At 39.1% G+C, this 18,442-nt stretch overlaps 1 protein-coding gene across 3 annotated transcripts in view; it reads right to left on the reverse strand.

Annotated features, from left to right (window-relative positions):
* Positions 1-18,442, reverse strand: part of NLN (neurolysin) — a 105,689-nt gene that overhangs the window by 64,480 nt on the left and 22,767 nt on the right. For 2 of the 3 annotated variants that reach the window (XM_002744905.5, XM_035292274.3), the window contains 2 exons: positions 11,432-11,691; positions 6,666-6,814 (listed from right to left, as the gene is read on the reverse strand). In XM_002744905.5, coding sequence (XP_002744951.1) covers positions 6,666-6,814; positions 11,432-11,691 — 409 coding nt within the window. The remainder of the gene's footprint in view (positions 1-6,665; positions 6,815-11,431; positions 11,692-18,442) is intronic. The other variant, XM_035292275.3, reaches the window with a different exon arrangement.

The following is an 18,442-nucleotide window of genomic DNA, read 5'->3' on the forward strand; positions in this document are numbered from 1 at the left end:
AGGTTTTAAAAAAATTTTGTAGGTATACAGTAGGTGTATACATTTATGGGGCATATGGAATGTTTTGAGACAGGCAAGCAATATGTAATAATCTCATCACAGAGAATGGGGTATCCATCCCCTCATTTATCTTTTGTGTTACCAACAATCCAGTTATACCTTGCTATTTCTTTTTTTTTTTTTTTTGAGACGTTGTTTCGCTCTTGTTACCCGGGCTGGAGTGCAATGGTGCAGTCTCCGCTCACCGCAACCTCTGCCTCCTGGGTTCAGGCAATTCTCCTGCCTCAGCCTCCTGAGTAGCTGGAATTACAGGCACGCGCCATGATGCCCAGTTAATTTTTTGTATTTTTAGTAGAGATGGGGTTTCACCATGTTGACCAGGATGGTCTTGATCTCTTGACCTCGTGATCCACCCGTCTCGGCCTCCCAAAGTACTGGGATTACAGGCTTGAGCCACTGTGCCCGGCCTATACCTTGCTATTTTAAAATGTACAGTTAAGTCATTATTGACTATAGTCACCCTGTTGTGCTATCAAGTAGCAGGTCTTGTTCATTCTATTTCTTTTCTTTGGTTCCCATTAACCATCCCAGTTCCTCTCCTATTTTGAAGGTTTTGAAACATGACTGCCAATTGATACTTCCCAGACTGAGATGTGGTATCCCTTGAATCTGGGAAGAATGCAGTGACTTGTCAACCAATATGGTATGGCAGAGTGATGTCACATGACTTCTGTGACAGGTCATAAATGCAAAGTAGCTTCTATGTGGCTTGCTGGAACACTCATATTGGAGCTCTGAGCCTCATGAAAGAAGTTCTACCATCCTGGTATCATCACACTATAAGGAAGCCCAAATTAATCCATACAAAGGGACCACATGGAGACACCCTGTGCTATGGACTAAACTGTGTCCTTTCAAGTTCTTTTATAGAAGCCCTAGGCACAATGTGGCTGTATTTGTAAATAGGCTTTTGGTAGGTAACTAAGGTTAAATGAGGTCAGAAGTGCAGGTTCTTAATCTGACAGGATTGTGGCCTTTTTGGAAGAGAAGGAGAGTTCTCCCTGTTTCTCTCTCCCCTTGCCTTCCAGTCCCACACCTCCCATCATGTACTATGTGCACTCAGTGAGGAAGGGCCAGTAGGGAAGGGAAGGGGCCACCTGCAAGCTAGGAAGAGGGCTCTCACCAGAACCCAACCATGCTGGCACACTGATCTTGGACTTGCAGCCTCTACAACTGTGAAAAAGTTAACATTTAAAGGATTCAGTTTATGGTATTTTGTTATGGCAGCACAATCTGACTAAGACACTGATATGGTTTGGCTGTGGCCCAACCAAATCTCATCTCAAATTGTAATCTGAATTTGAATCCCCATGTGACAAGAGGGGCCTGGTAGGAGGTGACCAGATCATGTGGTTGGTTTCCCCATGTTGTTCCCATGATAGTGAGTGAGTTCTCACAAGATCTGGTTGTTCTATAAGTGTCTGACGCTTTCCCTGAGCTTGCTGTCTCTCCTGCTACCATGTAAGATGTGCCTTGCTTCACCTTCACCTTCTGCCATGATTGTAAATTCCTAAGGCCTCCCAGCCATGTGGAATTGTGAATCAATTATACCTCTTTCTTTATACATTACCCAGTCTCAGGCATTCTTTACAGCAGTGTGAGAATGGACTAATACAGAGAATTGGTACCAGGATAGTGGGGTACTACTATAAAGACAACCTGAAAATGCAGAAGCGACTTTGAAACTGGGTCATGGACAGAGGTTGGAACAATTTGGAGGGCTCAGAAGAAGACAGAAAGATGTGGGAAAGCTTGGAACATCCTAGAGACTTATTGAATGATTTTGACCAAAAATGCTGATAGTGGTATGGACAATGAAGTCCAGGCTGACATGGGCTCAGATGGAGATGAGGAACTTATTGAGAACTGGAGTAAAGGTCACCCATGCTATGCTTTACCAAAGATACTGGGCATTTTGCACCTGCCCTAGAGATCTGTGGAACTTTGAACTTAAGAGAGATGATTTAGGGTATCTGGCAGAAGAAATTTCTAAGCAGCAAAGCATTCAAGAAGTGGCCTGGGTGCTCCTAACAGCATATAGCCATATGCATTCACAAGGAGATGGTTCAAAATTGGGACTTATGCTTAAAGGAAAAGCACAGCATAAAAGTTTGAAAAATTTGCAGACTGACCATGTGGTAGAAAAGAAAAACCCATTTTCTGGGGAGAAATTCAAGCAAGCTGAGAAATTTGCATAAATAACAAGGTATCAAATGTTAGTAGCCAAGAAAATGGGGGAAATGTCTCTGACCCCCTTCAATCACAGGCCTGGAGGCCTAGGAGAAAAAAATGTTTTTGTGGGCGGGGGCCCAGGGCCCCCTCCCTTCCCACTCTGCTGCTCTGTGTAGCCTCAGGACATACTGCCCTGCATCCCAGATGCTCCAGCTCCAGTGTGGCTAAAAGGAGCCAATGTTCAGCTTGGGCATTTGCTGCAGAGGATGCAAGCCCCAAGCCTTGGTGACTTCCATATGGTACTGGGCCTGGAGGTGTGCAGAAGATAAGAATTAAGCTTTGGGAACCTCCTCCCAGATTTCAGAGGATGTATGGAAATGCATGGATGTCCAGATAAAGTCTGCTGTGCAGGTGGAGACCTCACAGCGAACCTCTACTAGGGTTGTGGGGAAGGGAAATATGGTGTTGGAGCCCCCACACAGAGTCCCCACTGGGTCACTGCCTTGTGGAGCTGTAAGAAGGGGGCCACTGTCCTCCAGATTCCAGAATGGTAGATCTGCTGAGAGCTTGCGCCCTGCCCCTGGAAAAGCTGCAGGCACTCAACACCAGCCTGTGAAAGCAGCTGCAGGGACTGTAACCTGAGAACCACAGAGGAGGAGCCACCCAAGGCCATGGGAGCCCACCCCCTGGATTAGTGTGCCTTGGATGTAAGACATGGAGTCAAAGGAGATTTTGGAGTTTTAAGATTTAACAACTGCCTGGCTGGGTTTTGGACTTGCATAGGGCCTGTGGCCCCTTTGTTTTAGTCAATTTCTCCCATTTGGAATGTGAACATTTACCCAGTACCTCTACCCACACTGTATTTTAGAAGTAACTAACTTGTTTTTGATTTTACAGACTCATAGGTGGAAGGGACTTGCCTTGTTGCAGATGAGACTTTGGACTTGGACTTTTGAGTTAATGCTAGAATGAATTAAGACTATGGGTGACTGCTGGGGATGTATGATTGGTTTCGAAATGTGAGGACCAGGGGTGTAATGATATGGTTTGGCTGTGTCTCCACCCAAATCTCATCTCAAATTGTAATTCCCACATGTCAAGGGAGGGACCTGGTGGGAAGTGACTGGATCATGGGGTGGTTTCCTTCATGCTGTTCTTGTGATGGTGAGTGAGTTCTTAAGAGATCTGATTGTTTGACAAGTGTCTGATGCTTCCCCTGTGTTTTCTCTCTCTGGACACCATGTAAGGCATGCCCTGCTTTCCCTTTACCTTCTGCCATGACTAAGTTCCTGAGGTCAATTAAACCTCTTTCTTTATAAATTACTCAGTCTCAGGTACTCTTTTATAGCAGTGTGAAAATGTACTAATACAGACACCCTGAGACTACATAAAGAGAGATGCCTTACTAGTTCCTACCTGCTTCAGTCCTAGCCAACACTGCCTGAAATAACATGTCAGACCCCAAGTCAGAACTGTCCAACTAATTCCTTCCTGAATTCTCACAGAAACTGTGAGAATAAAGAAAAAAATTGTTGCTATTCCAAGTCACTAAGATTTCAGGCAATATGTTATGCATCAATAGGTAACTGGAGTCCTTATTTCATGAAGAACTACGAAAAGTAATCTCACTTTTCTATGTATTAAAGTGGAAAATAAAGAGAACTAAAGTAACATTTTATATACAATTTGGGTAATATATTTGATTACTATATACGTTATTGGTAACTTGGGAATATTATTCACAGCATCCTCATTTTAGTAGAGCATGTCTGAAATTGCTGACATCATGTAAATTTAAGATCCTATTTATACAGCTTAATGAGGCCTTTATGTGTGGATTTTTAAAAAAATTTTTCTGAGACATGGTCTCACTCTGTGATCCAGGCTGCAGTACAATGGCACAACCACTGCTCAGTGTAGTCTCAACCTCCTGGGCACAATCCTCCCACCTCAGCCTCCTGAGTAGCTGGGACTACAGGTACTCACTACCAAGCCCAGCTAATTTTTCTATTTTTTATTTTTGTAGAGATGGGTTTTTGCCATGTTGCCCAAGCTGGTCTTGAACTCCTGAGTTCAAGAAATCTGCCTGCATTGTCCTTTCAAAGTGCTGGAGTTACAGGCATGAGCCACCACACCCACCCATCAATGAAGTCTTTATATACTACATCATGGCTATCCTATTTAATTTACAGTATTATAGAGAAAATAAATAAAATAGTCAGGAGCGATGGCTCACGCCTGTAATCCCAACACTTTGGGAGGCTGAGGCAGCCAAATTACCTGAGGTCAGGAGTTCGAGACCAGCCTGGCCAACACGGTGAAACCCCACCTATATTAAAAATACAAAAATTAGCCAGGCAGGGTGGCACGTGCCTGTAATCCCAGCTACTTGGGGGACTGAGGAAGGAGAATCGCTTGAACCTGGGAGGTGGGGGTTGCAGTGAGCCAAGATTGCACCATTGTACTCCAGCCTGGGTGACAATAATAAATAAATAAATAAACAAATAAACAAACAAATAAATAAAATACTTGGATATCTGATTTTTTCCTTTAGATACAAATGGGATAAGTTTTATCATTTATTAAAGTGTTTAACTCTAGCAGAGAACACTGGTAATTCTAGGTTTTAAAAAAATTGCCTAAATAAACAAAACTATTTGTCATGAAAGAGGTCTGAAGGTAGGTAAATTCACTTGGTGAGCTTCAATGCAAAAACAAACACAAAAGTTATTTTTTATCATCCTGATGTAGAGTTAACAAATGTAGAGGACCCTAAAAATGTTCACACAATAATCCATATGTATGAGAGTTTTCACTCCATTGAAAAGATGAAAAGTTATAGAACCAAATCTGAAATTACCTTAAATTGTTAAAACAAAGCTCTGAAATGAACCACCTCAAATAAAGACACAAATCTGATGAATGCATTGGTGTCTATTAGGTCACTACAGTGTGCCAGTCTACTCTAGAGGCAGCTATTTGTTCCCAAGTTTAGTGGAATCAATCCCAAAACTATACAAAATTTATTATCATTATTATTATTATTTTGAGACAGAGTCTTGCTCTGTCCCGGCTCACTCCACCTCCTGGGTTCATGTGATTCTCCTGCCTCAGTCTCCCAAGTAGCTGCGATTACAGGTGCTTGCCACCATGTCTGGTTGATTTTTGTATTTTTAGCAGAGATGGAGTTTCACCATGTTGGCCAGTTGGTCTCGAATATATGAAATTTAAAAGTACTCTACGACAAAGAAATCTAAAATGACAAATCTTTCATATTTTGGTAAAATTCATAAGAATCACAGAATGTGAAATAATAACAAATACATTATTCCAAATGCAAACTAAGAAATCATGATGAAAACAGGATTAATCAAAAGGAAATCAGAATTCTAGAAAAATCCCAAATTACATAAAAAAAAATAGACCAAGAAAGAAAAGTAATTTGGGGATGAAATAAAATGAGGAGACTAAACAGGCCATGATTCAAATCACATGGAATAACTGTGGTCAAAAGGAGCAAAAAGATCTATTTAACTAATAAAGAAAAATCATAAAATTATTTTCACCATAAAATTTATAGTATTAAATGTGAACTATTATGAATTATATGATTATCAATTATAGGATGAAAAATGCTTGTCTGATACAAGAAAATAAACAGGATATACATCTTACATGTCTAAATCTTGATTATATATTCTATAATGAGTTACAAAATAAAAAGCTAATTTAAAATATTATATTTCAACTCTTTTCATGGTCTGCTAAAAAGGAAAAAAAACTGGGATTCTGCAGAAAGAAACATGCAAAAGTAAACCAAAAATGCCTATAATTTTAAAACATGGGGCTTTTTCCAAACAAATCGCTGAAGTGTCATAAAAATAAAAATTGAAAGCAAAGACACGATGAAACTGCTGGGACATACATCAACGTTGGTGATGAAAAGAACAAAAACACTTGGACAGGCCCAGCTAGAACATCTATTATCCATAATTTCCACAAGTCTTGAAAAATGTAAGGATGACAGACAGGAATGACGCTGGCATATCTCATCAACAGTATGTCATCAATATTATGGTTTCAAAACTACAAGGTACTTATAGATAAAAAACTTGATTCCATTTGCTTCTAATTGATTTGGTCTAAGATAACCCTTACATGTAACCATCAAGTTCATAATGTTGTTAAAAAGCCTTAACTTTACAGACGTTCACTTTTCTATGTTTGGTTTTTAATTTTAAGTGAATGGAATTAGCACCACATAGCCTCAGTGATATAATTAACATGATGTAATACTATATGATGCCCATTATGGTATTGTAATCATTGGAAACAAAATCTAAGAAAATCCAGTCAGTATGTTTTATTGATGGTTGAAAATTCTTTTTGTTGTAGAGTTTCCCCCTTTTAAAGGGATTTATAACAGAACTTACCTGCAAACGAACAATTCTCTCAAATATATCTCCTCTCATGCTCATCTCAATATCAAAACGAGAAAGTCTTTTGTCTGCTTCTGTACTTGCTGCTCGTACATCTTTGTCAGAGGATACATGCTGGGGAAAGTCCAGCATGGTCCTTTCCACTGCGGATGGAGGAAAAAAACGATTACCACAATAGGACTTGTCAAATCAGTATTAAGCCAAATACCTCATACACAGATGATCATGCCAATAAAAGTTTTTTTTTAAATTTTATACTTTCTATAAAGGCTCCTAAGGCTACCAAGAAAAAGCATCTAATGCAGGACTTAGGAGTTCTAGTTGGCATCATTATGAACAGTAAGGATGTGAGACGAGCACCTATCATTAGGGTAAAATTTTTTTTTTGAGACAGAGTCTCGCTTTGTCACCCAGGCTGAAGTGCAGTGGTGCAATCACAGCTCACTACAGCCTCAACCTCCCAGGCTCAAGCAATCCTTCGCCTGAATCCCGCCCCCTGTTCCCCAACACGACTGAGTATCAGGGACCACAGGCGTGCACCATCACATTCAGCTAATTTTTGTATTTATTGAGATGGGGTCTTGTAATATTTCCCAGGCTGGTCTCCAACTCCTAGGCTAAAGTGATCCTCCCTCCTCAGCCTTCCAAAGTGTTAGGATTACAGGTGTGAGCCAGTGCACCTGGGCAGAGAGTGTAATTTATCAACTGGGAATGAGGGAAGATAAAGACACAATTCCTTTACTGAGGTATCTTAGGATCTGGGATTTGGAAAGGGTACATAAAATGATAAAGACTACCCAGAAAATTGAATCAAAGCAATGGCCCCTATCGCAAATGCACCCATGAATAAAAACATTCAAAATTCCAGATAATTTCAAAGGAGTCACAGAAACCTAAGTGGACACATCCAATGAGTAGCTAGACATTGGAGACATTCCTGTGAAATAATGATGGTAATTTAGTTTGGTTTAATCTTCAAATATTACAATTGGTTCTTGGATTTCTCATAAATTTGCATTTTAACTTTAATTGGGCAAAAATCTCTGATGTCTGTGAAATGACCAATACTACAGAACAAAAATAAGTATGGTTTATAGTGATGGTTGTGGTCATGCTGGGAAAGTAAGTACATTTTTATTTGATTAACTTTAGTACTGTAAAGGTATTATAAATAGTAAAACTTACATATGATATATAGTAGACAGTAGAGCTATCCTTTATACAGCAAGAAATTATACAGTTAAACAACTGCCTCACTCATATCAGTCCTCTTAAAATATTGCTACAAATAAAGCTATTAGAAATATCTGCCACAGATATCAGAATAAATCCATAAGGTATATTTTTGAAAGATCAAATTATGAAATTACGCTTTTAGGGTTTAATATATAATTTTATGTCTGTCAGTTAAGGAAAGAAAGGAACAGAAAATTTTGAAAGTTAATACATATAACACTTATTTAAGTGATATTGGTTAACTACATGGTTACAATATATTTACTTTCAGAAATTAGCTATAAAACGGTGGCTCATGCCTGTAATCCCAGCGCTTTGGGAGGCCAAAGTGGGTGGATCACCTGAGGGCAGGAGTTTGAGACCAGCCTGGGCACTGCACTCCAGCCTGGGCAACAAGAGTGAAACTCTGTCTCAAAAAAAAAAAAGCTATAAAAGATATTAAGAAGGAATCAAAATTGCTCAAAAACTTATATAAGCAATATCAAATGCAGGAGCCTACAATTAGAAACAAATTCTTAAACAAATGAAGACGGTGAAAACCATTTCTTTCCTTACTTTGCCACAAAGACCTGGAACCAGATTTATGCTCTCACTGCCAAACGATAGACAATGCTGATGCCCAGTGCCTGACATTAGACAACCAGTGTTCCACCAGCTACTGCAAGAAGCACAGTTGACTAGGAGAATATGCTCAGATAAGAGAAAGTTAGTTTTTAAGAAATCTATTCCCAAACTCAAAAATTTAGATAATCCATAAAAATAAATTTATAGAAGAATAATAACAAATATCACAAACCTGAAAGTATGCTGAAAAGATCTATTATTGAGAGAAAAACAATTTAAAATAATTATTTAAAAAAGATGTTGTTTGACACAGCCATAGTGGCAGATCACATCTGTAATCCCAGTGCTTCCGGAGGCCAAGACAGTGAGGAAATGTGTTCTCTTTCCGGGTCCACAGGGGGGCGTAGTTTTAAGGGCAAAAATTTCTTAGCGCCATGCCCTTCTCCCATCTCTCTCCATCCAGGAGATTTAACGGTTTACGTTTCAATTTCACGGACACGGGAAGAAACTAAGAGTCAATCACTCTAGCGGAAATTCTAAGGAACTCCTTTCGTTGGCCTGGGGTCGTAGAGAAGGTAGGGGTTCCTCTCAGGTTAAAAGTACCCTTCTTCCACACCCCTTCAGACTCCATGCTTGGGTCCCCTTCCATGAATACTCCCTTTGTGGAAGCCATTTTTCTTTCTCTCTCCTGGATTTTCCCTCTGGAGTCCCCTTCTACACTCTAGTGGAAGCCTGTCTTCTCCTCCTAAACTCCATCTCTCTCTCTCTATTCCCTAACACTCTCCCGTGGAAGCTGCTTTCTGCTCCTGGATTCCATCTTTCTGGATTCTCACACTCAATGTGAGATTTAGCTGTTTCTTTCTCTCTCCTCCTGTTTCTCTCACTTTAAATAAATCACTTTCTACAAACACTTTTGAGTCCAGCTTTTACTGCGCACTGTGCTGTGGACCCCTCTCTCATTCTTGAGAGGGCAGGAGACCAAGAACCTGGAGAAATGTCCTCTCAGGGGAGCTGAGGACACTATGAACCCCAATATTACAGCAGTAGGATCACTTGAGACAAGGAATGGGCAACATATGTGAGACCAGTCTGGGTAACATAGTGAGACCTCAACTCCACACAAAATTTAAAAATTAGCTGGGCATAGTGGCACATGCCAGAAGTCCCAGCTACTCAGGAAGTTGAGGCAGGAGGATCTCTTGAGCCCTAGAGTTGGAGGCTGCAGTGAGCTAGGATTGTGCCACAGCACTACAATCTGGGTAACAAAGTGAGACCTTTCTCAAATCCCTAAGTTATGGGTTGGCACACCATCTTGGCCACAAGTGACTGAAGAACTGAGCACCTGAACCAAGGACAAACCATATCCAGGATGGTACGTGCACATGACGTCGCCAGCTGGAAAAGCTCTGCTGAACAGGGACCAACTCTACCCCTTTGACTAATGAGGACAACCAGATCCTTTTATTCAGGAGTTTAAATTCAAGACATGTAATAAGATTTAGTAGCCATTTATGAAAGTGAAGAAGTTGGTAGTAGGAGCAGAAACGAAAACAAATGCTGAGATAAGAGAAAATAGCCAAGTCTTTTGTACAGTGAAACAGAGTAGAGAACTCTTGGAGAAGAAGGGATAGTGGGGGCAAGGAGAAGACCAGGTCACTAGGGTTATGCTGGATTCTGACAATCTTTCAAATTCCAAAATGCACAAAAATGTCTATGATATCCAGTTCTGCAGCTATCTTATATTCTCTTATGAAGCCTGTATATACAGCCAAGGTTGTTTGTCATAATTATTCTACAAAATATGTCCAACCCTTAGAAATATAAAAATAATGTATATCAGGGCAAAAAATACAGAAAATAGAGAAATACATAAAGAAGAAGGTAAAAATTAGCTATAAACCCATCACCTGATATATTAAACATTCTGATGATTCATCTTATGTGTTAACTTGGAGGGTGTTTTTGATGACATTAAAATTAGAGTGGCAAGCTTGAAGTAAAGAAGACTGCCCTCTACATTGTGGTGGCCCACATGTAATCAGTTCAAGGCCTGAACAGAACTAAGACTGACCTCCCTGAATAAGGGAGTTTTGCAGACTGCCTTCATACGTCTGCACTATTGGCTCCTCTGGACCTCCAAACTAGAGCTGGGATATCAGCTCTCCTGGGTCTCAAGCCTGCCAGCCCACACTGAGATTCTGGACTTTTCAGCTTCCTTAATCATGTAAGCCAGTTCCCTATAATCTATCCATCAATCAGTCTCTCTCCCCACAAACATATATATTTACATATATATACTTCCACACACACACACACACACACATACACACACACACACATCCTATAGGTTCAATTTCTCTGGAGAATCCTAAGATAACCATTGATAAAATATGTTTATTTTCTTCCAGTTATTCTGTGTCCTTTTCCCCATGTTATTAAATAACTGCTTGTAAACCATGATTTTAATGGTTATACAGCATTACGGAAGATGGATGTTTCATAATTTATTTATCTAATCTATTGGTTGACATTTGGGAATTGTTTCTAAGCTTATGATATGATAAGAATACCTATTTATACATAAATTGATACATTAATTTTGCCTATATATTATATTTTTAGAATAAATGTCTAAATTGATACATGAATTTTGTCTACATATGATTATTTTCTTAGCATAAATGTCTAGGTGTGGGATTAATGGGCAAGTGTATGAATGTCTTAAAAGTTCTGACATATTGTCAAAATGCTCTCCAGAAAGCACCTTTGTGTACTTTCTGGAGTAATGACAGTGTATATTTTATAGCACCTTTGCCAACATAATACAATTAAAAAATCTGTAATTAATTACTATGTAAAAATCAATGCTTGTAAAACTGGAAAACTGAAAGAGAGAAAGCGTGAAATGATTTAACATGTCCACAAAGTGAAATACTAATGTGCTTCTGCATCCAACCCACCTATATACTTCACTTCTACATCTGCCAGTGCCTGCAGACAGTTCTCATAAGTTACTTCCTCAATATTGAGCATTCCAACAGCATCATACACCTGTTTGGTCTGCACAATGAGCTCCTCAGTTCTTGTTTTAATTTGCTCTGGTGAAAGATCCCATCTTAAAACATTTCTGCCAGCCGCAGTATAGGAAGACATTGCCTGAAGAGGAGACATCACTTCTCTTCCTAATGTCATTCCGAATAAAATCCTGGAACCACCAACTCTAAAAAAGAATCAGAAAAAAAATAAGAATTAGGGATTTCTGTTGGTTCAAAGTCAACATATGAATGTGCATTATAAAATTAAATTTTAAATTAAAAAAGAACGTTTTTAAAAAAACAAGCAAATCCTCTCAGGTAAACACATATGCACAAATCTAAGTGCCCTTGTATTTTCTATTTTCCTTGCATAACTGCATAGTTTTAATGAAATTTGTATAATTCAAATACTGAACTGTTTATGTAATTAAATAATATAGAAAAATAAAGTCAGGTGTTGGAGATATAATAATTCTTTAATAAATTAAATCAGTAATCTTCCCTGCCCTCTTTTGAGACAGGGTCTCACTCTGTTGCCCAGGCTAGAGTGCAGTGATGCAGTCATAGCTCACTGCAGCCTCAACCTCCTGAGCTCAACTGATCCTTCCACCCCAAACTCCCAAGTAGCTGAAACTACACGGACACACCACTATACCCAGCTAATTAAAAAAAATTATTTGTAGAGATGAGGTTTCCCTGTATTACCCAGACTGGTCTTAAACTTCTGAGCTCTAGCAATCCTCCTGCCTTGGCCTCACAAAGTACTGGGATTATAGATGTGAGCCATTGCACCCACCAGTAATCTTTTTTATTTTAATATTTTTCCAGTGCTAACTACCACCTACTATGTACAAAGATTCAAAAAAACTTTTCAAGGTTAGCAAGAAAACATTTAAAAACTTACTTTCATGTAACTAGATACAGTACATGCTTGGTATTAAAATTGGTATACTGGACACCAATTTTTTAAACCAAAATGTCACGTAAATTAAGAATGACAATTTGAGTTTAAGACTTAGAAAATAAACTCTGGTATAGCTATGGCATTATCCTAAAAAAAAAGAAAAAAGAAAAAAGAAATTATTAAGAATAATGATAACAGTCTTTATTCCCTTAAAACCTTCAAGCTAGTAATACTGATGCCGTATGTTTCTCTCTATCAATCCATATACATATATATATATATATATATATATATATATATATATACACACATATATATATGTATAATTTTAGGACTTATAAATAAAATGTTATATTTAATAGCTAACATTTATTGTGTGTTTAGGAATGGTTCAAAATATTGTTCATGCAGTAACTCACTCAGTCCTTTAGCCACCCTCTGAGTTATATACTGAGGTTAGTCTTATTTTACTGAAGAGCAAACTAAAACACAGAGAAGTAACTTGCTTAAAGCCACGCAGCTAGTTGTAGGGTCACAGATAGGATTAAGAGCCAGGCAGTACTGATCCAGAACCCATACTCTTAGCCGCTATGATAAGCTTCATTTCTATTATCTTACAGGACCCCAAAACAACCTTATAAGGTAGGTAGGGCATTACTATATTCCCTTCTAATGAAGCAATTAAAGCCTCAGAGAGGCTAAGGGACTTGTTTAAGGTCATTCACCCAGCTAATATTTATGAGCATGTCCTGTATCTAGTTCTGTGATAGGCAATGGGGATAAATGGCAAATTGTCTCGGACGCTGACATTCTAATATAGTAGAAAGGACAAATGGATGAACAGGCAATTATACTACACTGAAATGAGTGCTACGACAAGGGTAAGCAGAGAGAACTCTGAAAGACCAAAGAAGGGAACCTCATTCTTGGAGCAGGGGGAATGTGTGTCAAGAAAGGTTTTCTAGAAAGAGCAACTAGCAAACCAACATTTGAACAAGGTGTAAGAAGGGGAGAGAAGGCTGAAAAGGTAAGTAGGGACTAGCAAATCAAGAGCCTTGGGAATCATCAGGTAATCCAACCTTGGCTGGGCACCATGGCTCATGCCTATAATCCCAATATCTTGAGATGCTGAGGTGGGCTTAAGGCCCAGTGTTTGAGACCAGCCTGGGCAAAAGAGTGAAACACTGTCTCTACAAAACATTAAAACAATGACAACAAGAAAAATGTCCCTCAAACATCCAATCTTATTCTGAAGGCAGTTTCAGAGTCACTGAAGGGTTTTAATCAGGTGAGAGATAGAAGTTTTGTGTTTTAGAGAAATTACTCAAATTATAATGAGTTGAAAGGTTTGTAAAAGAGATCATTCAAGAGAGAAGTTGTTCTTGGGGCTGTAATTGGGGCTCATGATTAAAGTATACAAAGTTAGGAAACGAAATCGGAATAATTTAAAAGATATTCAGGAGTTACACTCCATAGGACTTGGTACTGAATGGATGGAGGGGGTGGAAGTGAGAGAGTCAAGAGAGTCAAGGGAAAGGAGGCTTTCCGGGGAAAAAAAGAGAAACTCAATTTTGGACAAGCCAAGTTTGAAGTGGCTACAGTACATGCAAGAGGAAGTCATTAATATTAAGTGGTTATTGTACTTACACAGGTACCCAAGGGAGTTTGCAGAGTGAGAAGTGAAAAGCATTGAGGTCCTAACTCTAGTATGATCATTGAGGTAGAAGGAACATTAGGCCAAGATGGGTTCTAAGAAGTTGTGATAAGTGAGCTGTGAAAACAGTACCAACTGTACAGATGTTGAGCAAAACTGAAAAGTCTTTGTTAAATATAGCAGCAGAATGCCATTGATAACTAGCAAAAAGAGTGTTACGGGAGCAGCAGGGGTAGAGGTCAGACTACTATGATGGAGAAATAAGAAGGAAATGATGAACTGGAGAGAGTGCACCTAAGCAATTCTCTGGATTTGTCCATGAAAATAAGGAGAGCTAACGCAGTGTAGCTGGAAAGGGCTGAGACACAGAATAGGTACATTTTTTAGATAGGAGAGACCTAAATATTGACCTCCTCAACTTCCTCTCCACAAGAACTCATGTCCACATACTGGTTGATGCTTACAACTCAAGGCTGCCAGGTTATTTTCTAATACATTTTCACATTTCTTCTTCCGCCAGTTGAGTTATATACGAAACAATGGTTAAGCCTGTTATTCTGAAATCTGTTTACGCCTGTTATGCTTATCTTCATGTAATTTAAATATTTGACAGATTAAATGTATATAAAATTTAAAAACTGTTATTCTAGGATAGATAAAAGGTTTTAGAAATACTTCAAAAAAGAGAGTTACAAAAAAAATGAACTCCCACAAAAAACTTGTCCTTATGAAAGACTGGGAAAGGAATTGTGACAATTCAGAAGGCTTCTGAATTCATATTGCTTATATGTTTCTTTATATTCGTGTTCCACTTTCAAGGAACTGAAATTGAAAATCAAAGATGAGGCATTAAAGGTATAGCTTGTACAAGGACAGTAAGGAATGCAAATCAAATCATTTATAGTTAACAAAGGCCTTGGTTTTAGATCAAAAGATTTGGGAATAAATATACATTTATGTTTTAAATTTGCAAAAGATATTTAAGAAATTTATCATAGTTACGATTCTACTTGAAACCATTTTAAAAATTACATTATGAAGATATTTAGAGTGAGATCCCTATAGAGATAGGAAGAAATGTAATATAGAACATGAGCAGAGCAATGTTTTAGACAGAGAGAGAAACTATAGGCTCAGTAAAATCAATAAAACAGTAAAATAGGAGTAGTCAGGTTATAGCAAAAATGTGAGATATTTGAATTTAAGACCTCAAGGGTTAAGCAGTTTCTTTGCAAGAGTGTAAGAAAACAAGAGTCTAGTTTGGGTAAATTGCCTATATGAACACTGGAGTCCAGCAGGTTGATGGTGGAGCCTGGGAGTAGAAAGGAAGACTGAAGCAGGAGCCCGAGTATCTGAAGAAGAAACTCTCAGCTGATTGGGAGAGACAACATGAGCAGGATATCAAATGGCAAAACCAGATCATGAACCTCAAAGGTGTTTTTACACACTGGTGAAGAAGTGCTGGACATCACGGCCATGGTGGGTGGAGGTGGCCTCTGAGGGACAAGAAGATACTGGTCTGATCTTTCCTCCTTACTTTGTGGTATGGGGTGTGGGAGGAAGAGGGATGCATGGGAAATATTTTTGTCAGGGTTCAACGGATTTTAGAAGAGGTCAGGAAGACAAGGGAAGATCCAGGGAAGAGTATGAAAAAGTGGAGTTTATTTATCACAGGACAAGGGTTCCAGAAATAACAATGGAGAAGTCAGTGGAGCAGATGGTTAGATACACATTGGTTGTCTAGCCATTCACCTCTTCCCCTGTCTAATTATATGCACATCTTTCTCCCAACACTCAGGCACCCCCAAACCGTTCATGTTCTTTGAAGGTGGCTGCCCCTGCCCTCAGTACTCTTGCTTGGAATGCTGTGAGAGAAGGAGGTGTCATTCCCACTAAGTTTGAGTGCACTTGTGTCCTTGATTGCACCTGGCAGTCATTCTATGAGAAAGAGTAGAATCTGATTTATGATAAAACAGACACTTTGAATGTCAGAATAAAGGAGGAAATTAAGTATTTAAAGATATCATAGAGCTCATAGATCAACTAATTCTAAAGCCTGACTGTTCCAGTTACAAGTCAGTAAGTCCTCTCTATGGTGAAGTCTGTTAGAATGGGGTTTTACATTATCCTCACAAAGGATCTTACTGATAAAGGAATAAGTATAGGGAAAAACCAACAGTGTGAAGGTCAGAGTACAAGAAATGGCAGAGGAGTAGAGGATCTCACATATCTGGTGTTGGCACAAAATAATAAAGATTTGAAGGTCAGTTTATATAGTTGGCTGAAAATTTCCAAAGTAACTATTTCTGCCGACAGAGGCCACTAAGAAAGAGTCAGTCATGGCCATGACAGACTGTACTGTCAAGAAAGCCCCAGTACAGGTGAAAAGGCTGGCCCTGAGATGACTGAGTTACATGAATATTAAACAGAAGAACGACTAAAACATAGGATGTATACATCTTAATACCCTGTTCTTTCACCACTCCTTTTAGTATAAACCAGTGACTATGGACAAACTTCCATTATTATTCAGGTTTTTTTTTTTTTTTTTGAGACAGAGTCTCACTCTGTTGCCCAGGCTAGAGTACAGTGGCAGAATCTTGGCTTATTGCAACCTCTGCCTCCTGGGTTAAAGTGATTCTCATGCCTCAGCCTCCTGAGTAGCTGGAATTACCAGCTTGTGTCACCACGCCTGACTAGTTTTTTGTATTTTTATTAGAGACAGGGTTTCCCCATGTTGGCCAGACTGGTCTCGAACACCTAACCTGAAGTGATCCACTTGCCTTGACTTCCAATGTGTTGAGATTATAGGCATGAGCCACCATGCCCAGCCTATTATTCAGCTTTAAAAGAAAATTACTTCAAGCATTTCAATGATAAGATGACCTTCACTTGTTTTCATCTATTTCCTAACATTTACTGGAAGGTTGGGTGGTCACAGCATATCTGATCGTTTGCTTGTTAAGTTTTATTTTATTTTTAATTGACACATAATAATTGTGCATCTTTATAGAGTATAGTGTGATGTTTAATACATGTATACATTGTGTAATGATCAAACCAGGTTAATTAGCATATCCATCACTTCAAACACTTGTCATTTCTTTGTAGTGGGAAAGTTAAACTGATAAAGATGTTGGGCCGGGCGCGGTGGCTCAAGTCTGTAATCCCAGCACTTTGGGAGGCCAAGGCAGGTGGATCATGAGGTAAACAGATTGAGACCATCCTGGTCAATATGGTGAAACCCCGTCTCTACTAAAAATACAAAAAATTAGCTGGGCATGGTGGCGCGTGCCTGTAATCCCAGCTACTCAGGAGGCTGAGGCAGAATTGCCTGAACCCAGGAGGCGGAGGTTGCGGTGAGCCGAGATCGCGCCATTGCACTCCAGCCTGGGTAACAAGAGCGAAACTCCGTCTCAAAAAAAAAAAAAAGATATAGATACCTCCACTTTGTCTGGACAACATATACACTTTATAGTTTCCAAAGCAACTAATGAAAAGCTATTTTTCCCTTAATGTAATATTATCCCCTGAACCTGGAAGGGCTAAAAAGACAGAAACAAAAGTTAGAAATCATGATGTCATGGGTCAACTGAATATATTAAAATTTGTATTTTAATACTTTTTTTTCCTCACCTTCTGGGATTTTACCTTAATTCTTTTCAGGATTCATAATTCTTGTTACCAAAGAAAAGGAATAGTGACGGGGGAATGCCTTATACTTCCAAGTAAAACATTCTGATCTACTGAGTACTTTCTTTCTGCCTTGTCTCTGCTTTTCCTCCCCCACCTTCATTTTGTGGAGCTTCCATCCTCTTCCCCTTTGTTACATTTTCAATTTTCAAGCTCACCCAATGCTTTGGATGCTGGTACATTGATCTCATCTTCCCCTTCAGTGCCTCTGCAGCCCTAGAAAAAGAACTGCCCCTTGGTGGGAAAACCAGTGCACCTGTAGTCATTCCAGCAGCTGTGCTTGTATCCTCGAGAATCTGGTGAAGACTACTATGTCTAATAATTTGAAAATGAAAACATAGATTAAATCTGAGATTCCTGTTGTCTAATTAAATACTAGTTTTTTTCTTCTACAAAATTCCAGGATCTTTATTATTTCTGTCTCAATCATACCTTCTTGTCTCCTCTGTTCTCAAAGCACTTTTCAAAACACGACCTTTGGAAACAGGGTCTCACTCTCTGACCCAGGCTAGTGTTCAGTGATGCAATCATAGCTCAGTGATCTTCTTGCCTAAGCCTCCCGAGTAGCTGGGACTATAGGTGTACGCCCACACCTGGCTAAGTTTTTGTACTTTTTGTAGAAATGTGGTTTTGCCATGTTGCCCAGGTGGGTCTTGAACTCCTAAGCTCAAGCCATCCTTTCATC

Source organism: Callithrix jacchus, chromosome 2 (genome assembly GCF_049354715.1).
Source record: "Callithrix jacchus isolate 240 chromosome 2, calJac240_pri, whole genome shotgun sequence".
Lineage (NCBI taxonomy): Eukaryota > Metazoa > Chordata > Mammalia > Primates > Cebidae > Callithrix > Callithrix jacchus.